A 16,030-nucleotide genomic window follows, 5' to 3' on the forward strand; every position below is an offset into this window, starting at 1 on the left:
TCTCACCCTCTAATTGGATATGGAATTCAACCATGTTGTGGTCGCTCGTTCCAAGGGGATCCTTAACTAGGACATTATTAATTAATCCTGACTCATTACACAGGACCAGGTCCAAGGTTGCCTGCCCCCTTGTAGGATCAGTTACATACTGCTCAAGAAATCCATCCCTGATGCACTCAATGAACTCGTCCTCAAGGCTGCTCTGCCCAATTTGATTTGTCCAGTTAATATGATAATTAAAATCCCCCATAATTATGGCTGTTCCCTTATTACATGCCCCGACTATCTCCTGATTAATACTTCTTCCAGCAGAGTTGCAACTATTAGGAGGCCTATATACTACGCCCACTAATGTTTTTTTTCCCTTATCATTCCTTATCTCCACCCAAACTGTTTCATTATCTTGATGCTTTGTCCCAATATCATTTCTCTGTATTACAGTGATTCCTTCCTTTATTAACATAGCCACCCCACCTCCCCTTCCTTCCTGCCTGTCCTTCCTGATTGTTAAATACCCTGGCATATTTAATTCCCAGTCGTTGTCACCCTGCAGCCATGTTTCTGTAATGGCCACAAGATCATACCCATACGTAGTTATTTGTGCCGTTCACTCGTCCATTTTATTACGAATGCTACGTGCATTCAGATAAAGAACTTTCAAATCTGTTTTGTGACGCTTAGTTCCTGCTTTTTCCTTTTTTAACACTTTACCTATTACTCCATACCTTCTGTCCCTTCCTGTTACGCTTTCCTCTCTCTCCCTGCTCAGGTTCCCAACCCCCTGCCACTTTAGTTTAAACCCTCCCCAACAGCACTAGCAAACACTCCTCCTAGGACAGCGGTCCCGGCCCTGCCCAGGTGCAGACCGTCCGGTTTGTACTGGTCCCACCTCCCCCAGAACCGTTTCCAGTGTCCCAGGAATTTGAATCCCTCCCCCTTGCACCATTCCTCTAGCCACGTATTCATTTGAAATATCCTCCTATTTCTACTCTGACTAGCACGTGGCACTGGCAGCAATCCTGAGATTACTACCTTTGAGGTCCTATTTTTTAATTTACCTCCTAACTCCCTATATTCTGCTTTTAGGACCTCATCCCCTTTTTTACCTATATCGTTGGTGCCTATGTGCACCACGACAGCTGGCTGTTCGCCCTCCCCCTCCAAAATGATGGATTTTTTTTTAAACCACAAAAAGGTTCCTGGTTCTACATATATCAAAATTAAAATTTAACAATTGATAATCTTTAGCACTAATATGAAGAGAATAATGTTGCATTTATACTCAGTCGCAACAGCCATCATACAAGTACATAAAAATTACAAATGTGAAACAGGTCATTCAGCCCAACCAGCCAATGTTAGTGTTTATCCTCTACACAAGCAGTAATTCTAATTCCATGTGCCTGCCTTGTTACAATATCCACTTATCCTCCTTTCCTTCAGCTGTTTATTTACTTTATTCTTACATGTCGACCTCTGCTTCAGTCACAAAGTGATAGGGTTGTGAGGCTGTGGAATGCACTGTGTTAAAAGAAAATGCTCCTGCTCTCTGTCCTAAATCTCTTACACTTAATCTTATATCTATGTCCCCTCATTCTAGACCGCTCACCCACTGGGAACAGTCTGTTATGATACACCTGCTCTGTCATTCAGTAATATTCAGTAATGTTTCCTACATTACAACAGTGACTATACTTCAAAAAATACTTCATTGACTGTAAAGCGCTTTGGGATGTCCTGAGGTCGTGAAAAGCGCTGTATAAATGCAAGTCTTTCTTTTTTTATTACAAAAAAAATTCAAAACCCTGTCCCATTCCTTCATAATTTTAAACATCTCTATCAAATCATCCCATCAATTCCAGCCAGGCAGTATCCTATTTACACTGCCAGTCTGGAACTGCAATTGTCATGACAAGCAGAGAGCCCTACATATGTTTGCTTACACGTATGCACAGAGCTCCATTCCCAGAAGTTAAATTGAAAGGTTTAGAGAACGTGCAGGCAGAAGTGTTCACACTGTGCAAACATTTAAATCAACAGCAAGCGAGTTAAAAAGTGTTCAGGAATTCCCTCTGAGTGATTTTTGAACCTGGATTAATAACACACTGGAGTTACAATCCACATGGTATTAAATCCCAAGCAGTGAGACACTGCCTTCTCCGAACAGGCCAAACTAGAAAACTAGCAAAAGCTGACCAAAAGCTTTAAAAAACTGACACAGATCTAAAGATCTGACAAGTCAATAACAGGCTTTGTAACTTAAGCTGTAGATATACACAGTAGCCCCAGTGTTTCTTTCCTCCTCTGCCAGGCACGAATCAGACACAGTGGACCCAAAGTGTCCTCTGTTTGAAGTGACCTGAACCTGTCTGTATTCCCAGATTCAGATCATTAGCATGGCTCAGAATTGCTGTCAGTGCAGGCCTGCTCCCTGGCAAGGGCCTGAGCCCAGAATCAGTGACAGAAATCCAGCTATGGCTGCAGGCTTCTCCTGCAGCACTGGTAATGACCACTGACTGCAAGGCCTACTGGCTGCTGTTTTCGGAAATCTCCCCAACATTCCTTCACTTGTATTGGAAGAAAAAATATGAATACATTCAAATGTTAAAGGCATGAATTTGGTGGTACCACCAATTGACGTCCAGCCTCCTTGCAGCCTCATTAAAAAAATTCTGGAGATCTGAAAAGATTGTTGGCAGCCCTTTCTCTGATCTTCCGATATGAAGGGGTTCAAGGCAATCTCTATTGGCCAATTTCTCTGGGCGAATCTCTTCTTAGTCCTAATGACTATGACATGGGAGGCATTATAATGTCGCTCTGCATCATTTACAATTAATTTAAATGCCTCCACCTACTTTAGGTGGGAGCATCCTGATCATTGTTAAGAATTTCTCTGGAAATGTGTGTCAAGTGCGAAGAGGATGGAGACCCAGCAGAAGGGTCTCTGTTCCAATTTCCTCTGCCTAAAGTCCCAGAACTGGGTGCATATTAGGTGCTAAGCCAAGGAAGAATGGCCCAAGGAGCTTTTACTTCCATGTTGACTGAACTTACAATTTTAGTGATCAGTTGTCAAATAAATCTTTCTGTGCACATCTATTTCAAAATTTAGGAACTTATGGGTCAGAACTACACTGTGTAACAAACAAATCTTTACCCCCTATTTTAATGAAGATTTCAACCTGTTTATTTGAACTGGGTTAACAGCTTTGCAGAATAGAATTTCACATGAATACATTAACACACAGCACAACTTCAACCCCTTTGATGTTAAACTATTAAATCAGTTGCCGTTCCACTCCCCACAGATTAGTTCACAGTGGCACCTTCACATAACTTGGCCATTGAGAAGAGGTCTGTTCTTCCTAGAATGTTATCTATTTCTGTGCTATATATTTGAGTAAACCGAAAGCTACATACAATTGATTCATTGTTGACGAAAGACCGAAGATCAGCTACTGTCACGTTACTCATAAAGAGTCCCAGATATTGAGCAAACCAAGCAGTGGAGTTCAAGGCTGGATCTTTTACATTGTAGCATTTTGGTTTGGGACCTGTTATACAAGGTGAACAAAATGTTAGAAAGATGAATAGAGAAAGGATAAATACATCTTTAGAAATTAAAATTCAATTCAGTCTAAATTAAAACCCTTCAATAGAATAATAAAATCTTGCTTCTTTCAATTCTTCAGGCACAATTCCTTCCTGTTTCTCACAAGTCTAACGAGCAGCTGCCACCTCTGGCTCAACTCCTAGTCCTTCTTTATTTGTTGATATTCTTAGCCTCACTGTCTCCTCTGAACTCAACAACAACAATTTGCATTTATATAGCGCCTTTAACGCACGAGAACATCCCAAAGCGCTTCACAGGAGCGATTATCAAACAAAATTTGCCATCGAGCCACATAAGGAGGTATTAGGACAGGTGATCAAAAACTTGGACAAAGAGGTAGGTTTTGAGGAGTGTCTTAAAGGAGGAGAAAGCGGTAGAGAGGTGAAGATAAGGGAAGGAATTCCAGAGCTTAGGGCCTAGGCAGCTGAAGGCACGGCCCCCAATGGTGGATTGATTAAAATCGGGGATGCGCAAGAGGCAAGAATTTGAGGAGCTCAGAGGTCTCGGAGGGTTGTAGGGCTGGAAAAGGTTACAGAGACAGGGAGGGGAGAGGCCATGGAGAGATTTGAAAACAAGGATGAGAATTTTAAAACTGAGGCTATGCCAGACCGGGAGCCAATGTAGGTCAGCGAGCACAGGGATGATGGGAGAACGGGACTTGGTGCGAGTTAGGATACGAGCAGCAGAGTTTTGGATGAACTCAAGTTTATGGAGGATGGAAGATGGGAGGCCAGCCAGGAGAGCATTGGAATTGTCCAGTCTGGATGTAACAAAGGCATGGAGGAGGGTTTCAGCAGCAGATGAGCTGGGGTAGGGGCAGAGACGGATGATGTTAAGGAGGTGGAAGTAGGCGGTCTTGGGTGATGGAGTGGGTATCTAGTCAGAAGCTCATCTCAGGGTCAAATAGAACGCCAAGGTTGCGAATGGTCTGGTTCAGCATCAGACAGTGGCCAGGGAGAGGAACGGAGTTTGCGGCGGGGACCAAAGACAATAGCTTCGGTTTTCCCAACTCTTCTCAAGTGGAACTCCCACGTCTCTTGTTGCTAAAGTTCCCTCCAAAAGGCTAATGGTTTGAAATTGCGCTATGCAATATTGCCAACTTTGCAAAACAGCAGATGGAGGAATTTCATATGAATGTGTTAACATGTTCATACTAACATTGCACAGCATTGATTTTGATCCACTGATTTCCTCTTTAGTGCCAAACATTTATTTTCCCTCAACAACCCTTAACTATCTGCAAAACCCTAGTCTATGCAAGTCTTGAACACTGCTCCTATATCTGTGTAGCTCACTCACATTCCTAGACAGAATTAAAATAAAATGTAATGCTGATTATGGTGCAACAAAGGTTCACTAGATTGATTCTTGGGATGAGAGGGTTGTCCTATGAGGAGAGACTGAGTAGAAAGGCCTACATTCTCTGGAGTTTAGAAGAATGAGAGGTGATCTCTCTGAAACCCTTAGAGGGCTTGACAGGGTTGATGCTGAAAGGCTGTTTCCTCTGGCTGGAGAATCTAGAAGTAGGAGTCATAGTCTCAGGATAAGGGGTCGGCCATTTAGGACCGAGATGAGGAAAAATTTCTTCACTCAAGACGGTTGCGAATCTTAGGAATTCTCTACCCCAGAGGGCTGTGGATGCTCAGTAGTTGAGTATATTCAAGACTGACATAGATAGATTTTTGGACACTAAGAGAATCAAGGGATATGGTGATAGGGCGAGAAAGTGGAGTTGAGGTAGAAGATCAGCTATGATCTTATTGAATGGTGGAGAAAGTTCGAGGGCCCATATGGCCTCCTCCTGCTTCTATTTCTTATGCTCTTATGATAGGTATCCCCTCTTTTTCCACTGCAATCTTTGTTATCAATTTTATCAATTGTACAGTGATCAGTACTGCTTTGAATTTTCCACTCTTATTCCTTTTGAATTATAAAAACACTATCCTACGATTCCTACTCCCTTATATTGAAATCAAGATTCATTGCAGTCTATTCAAACTCATCATTTCCTCAGGACCTGAAAACTGTGGAACTCCTTACTTTCCAGTGTCTCCATCCTTCTGCTTTCTATAGGCTTTAAAATCTAGATTTGACTTCACCTAAACACTAATTGCTGATTTACAGGGAGAGTTGCTGTAAGTATTAATTTGTAATTGCTTTGTATCTGAACTGGCAGTTACACAAAAATCTCACTCTGTTTGAGCCTTGCAACATAAAACTAAGTCTCTCTGCACGCAACCCCAGAAATTACTCCGGATTGGTAACATTTGATAAATACACTTCGTACTGATGAATGTGTTCCTATTACACTATTTTTATTACACATACAGAATACGATAAAACAAGTGTCACATTACCTTGTTGTAGATAAGCTTTGATGCCATTGTAGATTTCCTTCTGTTTCTCTGAACTAAAGTCACTGTAACGAGCACTCAGCGTTTTCACACTAAATGTAAAATTTAACATTTTAACATTTGATCATTTGAGTTGTTACAATTAATTTTTAAGTTCAAGCACTATAATTGAAATGATCACTGTAACATAATCGGAAAAGAATAACTTGCTCGAATCAATTCAACTGCACATTCCACTGTATTTCTACCTTTTACACTCTAACTTTCACACGCATGTCCATAAGAAGATTTCAGATACATTTATTACAGATTATTATTTTTTCTGGATTAGTATTTTAATTAGATAAACACATACTCCTAAGGGGCTGCATAATTGTAATAATGATGATCCAGACAAGATTCCCACACTTTGAGCTCTAAATTCCCTTCTAAGTTTATGCATACACACTCTCAAAGGATAATCCGTTTTACTGGCAGTATTCTTTTGCAGGCTTTCCTTTCAATTCAATTGAGAAAAAACACTTGTTTTACATTTCCCAGTCATTTCCTTCACATCCCTGAAATCGCAATGCAGACAATGATGGCAGGGACTGTTACAGCTGTTTCCTTCTTTTAAGTTAGTAACTACAGTTAACTAGAGCTCAGTAGTCGACATGCACTTCAAAAGCACAGAATTAGTCCACCAGGGAATGTTATACTTGCATCAGGATAATAGATGGATCAGGATTTCTTCTGATATGGGACTAGCAATTCCTGGGGACCCGGTCTGCTGCCAGAAGTGTGAAGGACTGGGACATCTGACTGCCAATCTGCTATATCCCAGACTCTCTCTGAAATTCCGGGGTCAGGGTATTTGCATATGAGGGGTGGGCACCCACCTTATTTTTGGTGCTACTCGGACACCTGCTTTATTGGTACGGGAGGGGAGGAATGTCAGTGCGGCACCTTCTGCAACGTTAAGGAGGCTAGCCGTGTTGACCGAAGATACCCAGAAATGTGAAAAATGGCCAATAATTCAAAACTGCACCTTTCCCAATATGTGATCAACTGTTGTTGGGAAACCAGCATTTGAATTGTGGACTCATAGAAACATAGAAAATAGGAGCAAGAGTAGGCCATTCGGCCCTTCGGGCCTGCTCCGCATTCAAAATGATCATGGCTGATCGTCTAACTCAGTAACCTGTTCCCGTTTTTTCCCCATATCCCTTGATCCCTTTAGCATTAAGAAATATATCTATCTCCTTCTTGAATACATCTAATGACTTGGCCTCCACTGCCTTCTGTGGTAGAGAATTCCACAGGTTCACCACCCTCTGAGTGAAGAAATTTCTCCTCATCTCGGTTCTAAATGGCATACCATGTATCCTGAGACTGTGACCCCTGGTTCTGGATTCCCCAGCCATCGGGAACATCCTCCCTGCATCTAGTCTGTCTAGATTGTTAGAATTTTAAATGTTTCGATGAGATGGCCTCTCATTCTTCTAAACTCTAGTGAATATAGGCCTAGTCGACCCAATCTCTCCTCATACGTCAGTCCTGCCATCCCAGGAATCAGTCTGGTAAACCTTCATTGCACTCCCTCCATGGCAAGGACATCCTTCCTCAGATAATGAGACCAAAACTGCACACAATACTCCAGATGTGGTCTCACCAAGGCCCTGTATAACTGCAGCAAGACATCCCCGCTCCTGTACTCAAATCCTCTTGCAATGAAGGCCAACATATCATTCGCCTTCCTAACTGCTTGCTGCACCTGAATGCTCGCTTTCAGCGACTGGTGTACAAGGACACCCAGGTCTCGTTGCACCTCCCCTTTTCCCAATCTATCACCATTCAGATAATAATCTGCCTTTCTGTTCTTACAACCAAAGTGGATAACCTCACATTTATCCACGTTATACTGCATCTGCCATGTTCTTGCCCACTCACCCAACTTGTCTAAATCACATTCGAGCCTCTTTGCATCCTCCTCACAGCTCACATTCCACCCCAGCTTTGTGTCATCTGCAAACTTGGAAATGTTACATTTAGTTCCCTCAGCCAAATCATTGATATATATTGTGAATAGCTGGGGCCCAAGCACTGATCCCTGCGGTACCCCACTAGTCACTGCCTGCCACCCGGAAAAAGACCCGTTTATTCCTACTCTCTGTTTCCTGTCTGTCAACCAATTCTCAATCCATGCCAGTATATTCCCTCCAATCCCATGTGCTTTAATTTTGCACACTAACCTCTTGTGTGGGACCTTATAAAAAGCCTTCTGAAAATCCAAATACACCACATCCACTGGTTCTCCCCCATCTATTCTACTAGTTACATCCTCAAAAATCTCCAGTAGATTTGTTAAGCATGATTTCCCTTTCATAAACCCATGCTGACTTTGTCCAATCCCGTTAATGCCCTCTAAGTGTTCTGTTATCACGTCTTTTATAATAGACTCTAGCATTTTCCCCACTACTGATGTTAGGCTAACTGGTCTGTAATTCCCTGTTTTTTCTCTCCCTCCTTTTTTAAATAATGGGGTCACATTTTCCACCCTCCAATCTATAGGAACTGTTCCAGAGTCTATAGAATTTTGAAAGATGATCACCAATGCATCCACTATTTCCAGGGCCACTTCCTTTAGTACTCTGGGATGTAGATTATCAGGCCCTGGGGATTTGTCAGCCTTAAGCCCCATTAATTTCCCTAGCACTATTTTTTTTTACTAATACTGGTTTCCTTCAGTTCCTCCATCTCACTCGACCCTTGGTTCCCTAACATTTCTGGGAGGTTATTTGTTCCACCAGGACCTGATCTTGGCATGCTGGTATGCTTGCATCATGTAGGCAAGCTTAGTGTTTGGGGGCAACTGAGCCAGACCAGCAAGATTTCCAGCGGATAACGTCATCCCACTATTCTTGCCCTTTCTGGTGACTTTGCACGAAGGGGCCGCAGATGGAAGAAGTGATGGTCCCTTTTTTCCAGTGTCATTTGACATCAAACAAAAAAAGGGATGGAGATCTGGCAGAACTGGGTCTTGCCCCATATTCCAGTCCACATGCCCCAACTGCCCCATTAATTCATCTCCCCGCCCCCCCAACCAAGCCCAGGAATTTCAGGTTCACCATGTGTGAAAAAAAACAGCGCCTGACAACCGATCAATCAGCATATAACCAAATTTCGGCAACACTCAACTTGCATTTTTTACTCAGAAGTGACAAAATTGGGTATTTTAAAAATCACATCTGAAAGATGTTATTTATGGGTTTGTTGTAGACTAATTAATAGAGATTGATTTCTCTGATTAGTCAACAACTCCCAATATCGTTTCACGCGACTACCAGGATGGTGGAAGGCAAACTAGATGGACCGTGGTCTTTCTTCATCTAGCAATTCCTATGTAAGATTAGTTCACTCTATGACTGTTTAGATAAATTGGGCAATAGATTTGGCCAGTATGCCCAGTATTGAAAACATGAACAATATTGTTCTTGGATCAGGAGTATGGACTTTAGGGTTTCCCTAAATCGATAGCTCATTGCAATGGGAGAGAATAGGAAGTGATTTTACTAATCAGGCCAATAATGATAGTCGTTTGGATTCTTATGGGTGACATATATATTCCAGTTCCTAGACACTGAATGAAGTATGTCACACATAGCTATGCAAATCCATTATATGAGCCCAGTATTGCTCAGATTTACTTTGAAGTACAATGAATTAAAAGCAATCACTTAGCTCTGTGCAACTCATTTGATTGTAACTTTGATGACACTGTAATGAGCAAACTGATATTGCTGAACAATTAACACGGAATGATGTTGGAATTTGTGAACGTAAGAATAGATTATTAATGGATGTGACTATATTTACATTTTCCTATAAGGAAGGCACTGGACTCTAATGGTGTTGTTGGAAGCCAGGAGGTCAGCGGTGATAAAAGACAGATAGGGACTTAGTCTGACATTAAGCCATTCATCCTGTTCTGTGTCATTCAGTCCAGAGAGGCTATTGGTAAACTGAGGCCACAGACCCTGTATGATAGCAGCTCGGTTAGCGTCTGTCAGGTTATCCTGAAAAATACAAAGGAAATAGGTTTATTATTTTAGATATATAAAATTACTAAAGTTATGGCCCTGAGCTTACCATGTTTGGTGTTTGTTCCAAGCAAATATTGATCTTTTAACTTTAATTTGTCTTTAGCAAACACCTAACAGGAGGCTGACTCTCACTCAATATATCTGTACAAATGACCTACAAGAGTTCTCCAAGATTGTGGAAGAGGACTTGTGGGGTATGTAAGTTCCATGGATTATAACCAATCAAGTCACAAGGTACAAAAGTGGTGGTGAATGATGCATTTAAGGGGAAGCTAGATAAGCACAAGAATAACAAAGAAATAGAAGGGTATACTGATAGTGGTAGATTAAGTACGGAGGGAGGAGGCTCGTGTGGAGCATAAACGCCTGCATAGACCAGTTGGGCCAAATGGCCTGTTTCTGTGCTATAGACTCAATGTAACTCAATGTAACCTATTTCATACGGTAATATGCACCTTGATAGGCTCCTAGTGAGGTCCCACGATCCATCCATGGGATTTTTTAAAACACCTACTGCTTCCCGCCATGCACAGGTGGTCTTTCCCGCAGAATAAACCTGTTCTCTGCAGCATGGATATACATACTGTGGGAGCAGCCCAGTCAGAGAAAGTCATGCTCTTCCCAAATTCTCTGGGACATGGCCCATTTCTGGACTACTGCTGTTGTTCTGTTTTGTTACCTAGAGGATTTACCCTTCAGATGAATGCTCTCAACCTTATCGTCCAATAGTAACACATTACCAAGTCAAACACACCACATTCAGCTATGTATATGTCAGTGATTGCTTGACCCCTTATTCCTGCCCTACTCAATGACTCACAATTACCAATCGTTTAATGTATCTTCTACCCTCCAGTTGATTATTTTATAATATCCGGGCTGTAATATTTTGGATGGCTATTGTTCTCAGATTGTTGCATATTGAAAAAAGAAACAATATTAAAACAAAGTAAGACCTGGAAGTCAGACTTGTCTTTGAGGGATATGAAATCTGTATCCTCCAAATGTAATCAGAAGATCTATCTGACCTTATAAATTACAGTATGCATATGTAATTCTTTTAGATGTTCTTAAGTGCAGGAGAAAGCTCAAATGATGTTGCCTGTGCTAGGGAGCTTGGATACATGCTACCATTAAGGTTCCAGATTTGGTTTTCTCTCCCGAACAATACACTTTCCAAGTGCAGAGTATGTTATTATTTGATATTGTGCTCACTGTACTATGATATCTGAATCTTGCATCATGTACCACACAGGTGTAATCATTGGCACCTGGCCTCCAATCTTTCAGACAGCTGAGAGATTTGTGCATGTGACAGGTGAGAAAACTGAAATTAAGTACCTCAATGTGCCCTGCTAAACTTTGTGGGGTTGAACTTCCGCAAGGGTTCTCCCGATTCTCCGCCATCACTTTGGCGGAAGATCAGCGGAATCCCCAAAGAAATGGTATTTCTCCGGGTTTTTGCGGATCATCCGCCAAAGTTACAACTGACGATCGGGAGAATCCCTGCAAAAATTCAACTCCTGTGATTCTAAAGGTAAAAGTAACACTGGCAGCTCACATCTCGTTTCTTTTGGTTGAACTGATCCACAAACATCGCCAGATTCTGGATGGGTTGGTAATTCATTAACACCGTGATCAGAATCTTGTTGTCATCAATGAATCCAGGCCTGCTCAACAAATCAGCCAAATCACTGGGATCAATGGTATTAAACACCTGTAAAAAAAACACAATTGGAAAATTCTCAACTTTTTTGAGGCACACTGTATGAAACAATTTAAAGTATAGACTGTGCCGGAAGTTGGACAAGGTGGGCGATGTCAACTTATTCTCCAATGGAACATGTATGTCATGCCCACATGTTACTCCATTAAGAATCCCAATGAAATGGGTATATTTTGCTCTTTTTCAAAAAAAGTTAATAACTTTATCTTTTATAGATTCTAATGGCTGCCAATGAAAATGGTGACGGTTGCAATCTTACTATGGTTGTGAAGGGATTCGCAAAATTTCACATGTCCACCCCCCCTCCGAAGATTTTATTGGAGTTATTAAAGAAACCCTGGTGTGACTGTTTTAAAAAAAATCCAGGGTCTCTCAAAATGGCTGCGGTCAGACACATGGCCTAAAAGCCTGCTGGATTCTCCAACAACTTGGCAGGCTTCGTGTTTCAGACAGGTTTCTTTAAACAATGCAGTTGCATTCAAGCCCTGAGGCAAGCCATCAACATGGCCGGCCTACACATCAAAATTCGAGCAGGAGAAATTCCAGGACAAAAGATAGACCATCAAGGAACATTCGGAACAATGGTAAAGCAGTTATGGAACAGATCAATACAGGAACCGGCCATTATGTAAATGGGCCAGAGATTGGGGTCCTTTGTCTTAAAGCAATTATGGACAGGAACCGGCCATTATGTAAATGGGCCAGAGATTGGGACCCCTTTTATCCTACGTTTTCAGCCCAAATCGGACAATGGAATAACCCATTATAGGGAGACTATAACTGGGGCTTGCCCAGTATCTCTCTCTCTCTCTTCTCTCTTCGCCTGGTGGCCGGGGTCCTGCTGCTTGCTCGCAACCAAGAAGGAAGGCCATCCAGTAAACCTCGCAAACACATGTCGACGGCAGCAGCAGGAGGCCAGGCCTTTTCATCTGTTTCACTGGTGAGCATTAATTTTCTGGCCGCCACAAGACAACCTAGCATAGGTCTAAGGGTGGGGGTTAAAGGGGATATTGCTAAACTTGTGATTTTAGAATTTTCCCTCGATGTGTCCGTTTCTTCCACCCCTTAAAGTGTAAGACTGTATTGTATCTATAGCGATTTCTTTATCTTCTGTATAATACTGTTTACCTTGTAGTTTTAGTTTTCTTATTAATAAACATTGGTTTTCCTTGTACCAATCCACTGGTCTGTTAGTCTGTCTTTGTTACCGCCCGATAAGTCCTCAGCTCAGAATCAGGAAGGGGTAAGCGATTCGCAACCGCACAGCGGGCAGGGCAGCTCAGGAAAACATAACTGGCTGACCTATTATAAGCCCGAGAAACAGTAATAAAACCCCTTACAGTTGATTTTATAAAACATGAGTTTAGTAGCAATGACAGTGAGTTAGCTAATATAGACACAGCTATAATAATGTTCCTTTCACCATTCTTATGTAATGCATCTAAACTGCTACTTACAAAAATAACTTGATATAAAGTTTGGCGAACAAATTGTGGAGTGCGTGAAAACCTACAAAGCTAAGTTTTCCTGAAAAGGAAATCCCAAGTCTGAAAGAGATCATACCCTCCCAGTTTAAATAGATACAGTTCACTACACAATTGGAGTCACTGTACTTGCCAATCACAGAGAAGTTAACGGACCCAGTGATCCATTTGTCGTAGCTGTTTAAAAATTTTGAATCTACTGTGGTAAATGCCATGACCTCATTGTTAAATTAATGGCATTGGGATCCTTGAGCTGATAAATAAGTAAACATAAAAGTGATGAAATTCTGTATGCTGACCAGAAATTAATTTTTCAATTTTAAATTAAATTAGATTGAATGAACTCAGACTATTTCTGAAATTGCAAGAATCTCAAATTCTATTTTTGTTGCACTACAGGATGTCCTGTGCTAACTTGGCCTGCTCGTTTAAGGCCAGTATTCATGCTAACTGTGGGAAAGTGGTCCAAATAGGCAAATGCAGCTTCGTGTAGTTGCTTCTAAATTGCTTAGATTAATCAGAGGGCAGTTGCGAGTTGCTTGTAAATTTCAGGGCCACGACTGGCTTTCTTTTTTTTAAGTATGATTGCTTTCGTTTGTAACAATATGTGATAGACACACTGACCCCGATATTTACAGGGAGGCGGGGAGAGACCAGGAGCACGTGTTTGCAGCTGCGAAACTGGAAATGCAACCAGCTGAATTTAACGGCAAGAACTCATTAACAGTGCAGCGGGCAAAGAGTGAACGGCTTGAGAGTTTGGTAAGTGTGGGAGTTTGGTGAAGTGCGGGAAGGAGGTGCTGCTTTGCCTTGCTTTTCCTAACTTTTTCCGCAGAGCGGCGGTGGACCTGAGCAGCAGCAGACTGAGAACAAGGTTAAAAGCAGCAGACCTGCAACAAGAGAAAACTGCAGTGTGACGTCACAGGTGAGGCAGGTAAGTGATTGGTAGTGACTGTGGGCTATGTTTTCAGTTAACATATAGCATATAATTAAATTTTAAAAACTAAACTTAATTTAATTAATCTAATTAAATGAGGTAAATAATTTGATCAACACTAAATTGATTAATTAAATAAATAAAATAATGGGAGAACAGGAGATGTGTTGCTACTGCAATATATGGGAGCTTGTGGACATTTTTGTCCAGGGCGACTACATCTGCGGTGAGTGTCTGCAGCTCGAGGAACTTCGGCTCTGAGTTGAGGGGCTGGAGTCCGAGCTGCGGACATTGCAAGACATCAGGGAGGGAGAAAGCTACCTGGACATTTTGCTCCAGGAGGCAGCCACACCCCTTAGATTAAATACTTTAGAATTGACACGTGGTCAGGGACAGGAGGGTGTGACTGTGAGTGAGGCAGGTACGGGGATCCAGGATTTAGTATTGCAGGAGCCTCAGTCCCTGCGCTTATCCAATAGATTTGAGGTTCTTAAAACCCTTGTGGACAAGTGCGGGGACTGTGGGGAGGACGAGCAAACTGACCACGGCACCGTGGTACAGGAAGCCGTTCAAGTGGGGGGTGTAAAAAGGAAGGTGGTTGTAGTAGGCGACAACATAGTTAGGGGGAGAGATACTGTTCTCTGCAGCCAGGAGCATGAGTCCCGAAGGCTATGTTGCTTACCCGGTGCCAGGGTTAAGGACATCTCCTGGAGAAGAACGTGGAGTGGGAGGGGGAGGATCCAGTTGTCGTGGTCCATGTAGGTACCAACGACATAGGTAGGACTAAGAGAAAGGTTCTGCTGAGGGAGTTTGAGCAGCTAGGGACTAAATTAAAAAGCAGAACCACAAAGGTAATAATCTCTGGATTATTAGCTGAGCCACGAGCAAATTGGCATAGGGTCAATAGGGTCAGGGAGATGAATGTGTGGCTCAAAGGTTGGTGTGGGAGAAGTGGGTTTCAATTCGTGGGGCACTGGCATCAGTACAAGGGAAGAAGAGCTGTTCCGTTGGGACGGACTACACCTGAACCATGCTGGGACTAGAGTTCTAGCGAATCGAATACCTAGGGAGGTAGATAGGGCTTTAAACTAAATAAGGGGGGGGGCGGGGAGGTCCCGGTGGAGAGAAATCTAGAATGCTAAAGAGAAAAGACAAAGAGGCAGTGCAGGAACGTGATTGGGGTAAGGATAACCAGATTGTGTCAGGAAGCGACAGAGCGTACAACCAAAAGACAACAAATAGGATCTGGGTAAGAAAAAATAATAAGACAAATAGCACCATAGTACAAAAAAATGTTAAGGTGTCTAAAAATGTTAAAAAGACAAATCTGAAGGCGCTGTATCTGAATGCACGAAGTATTTGTAATAAGGTAGATGAATTAACAGCGCAAATAGATGTAAACGGATATGATATAATAGCAATTACAGAGACATGGCTGCAGGGTGATCAAGGCTGGGAGCTGAACATCCAAGGGTATTCGATATTTAGGAAGGACAGGCAAAAAGGAAAAGGAGGTGGGGTGGCATTGTTAGTAAAGGATGAAATCAGAGCAATAGTGAGAAAGGATATTGGCTCAGAAAATCAAGATGTAGAATCAGTCTGGGGGTAGTTAAGAAGCACCAAGGGGCAGAAAACACTGGTGGGAGTTGTCTATAGGCCTCCAAAGAGTAATGGTAATGTAGGGGATGGGATCAAACAGGAAATTAGAGATGCATGTAACAAGGGTACTACAGTAATCATGGGTGACTTTAATCTGCATATAGACTGGCCAAACCAAATTAGCAATAATACTGTGGAGGATGAATTCCTGGAGTGTGTACAAGATGGTTTTTTAGAC

The 16,030-nt window shown here is 42.1% G+C and overlaps 1 protein-coding gene across 1 annotated transcript in view; it reads right to left on the bottom strand.

The window, feature by feature from the left end:
• The window catches only part of LOC137340890 (uncharacterized), a 191,980-nt gene that overhangs the window by 128,420 nt on the left and 47,530 nt on the right, over positions 1 to 16,030 (bottom strand). The window contains exons 51-54 of the mRNA XM_068003693.1: positions 11,608 to 11,763; positions 9,820 to 10,019; positions 5,968 to 6,056; positions 3,418 to 3,551 (exon numbers count right to left, since the gene is read on the bottom strand). Of these exons, the coding sequence (XP_067859794.1) occupies positions 3,418 to 3,551; positions 5,968 to 6,056; positions 9,820 to 10,019; positions 11,608 to 11,763 (579 nt within the window). The remainder of the gene's footprint in view (positions 1 to 3,417; positions 3,552 to 5,967; positions 6,057 to 9,819; positions 10,020 to 11,607; positions 11,764 to 16,030) is intronic.

The sequence above is a fragment of the Heptranchias perlo genome, chromosome 22 (assembly GCF_035084215.1).
Source record: "Heptranchias perlo isolate sHepPer1 chromosome 22, sHepPer1.hap1, whole genome shotgun sequence".
Taxonomy (NCBI): Eukaryota; Metazoa; Chordata; class Chondrichthyes; order Hexanchiformes; family Hexanchidae; genus Heptranchias; species Heptranchias perlo.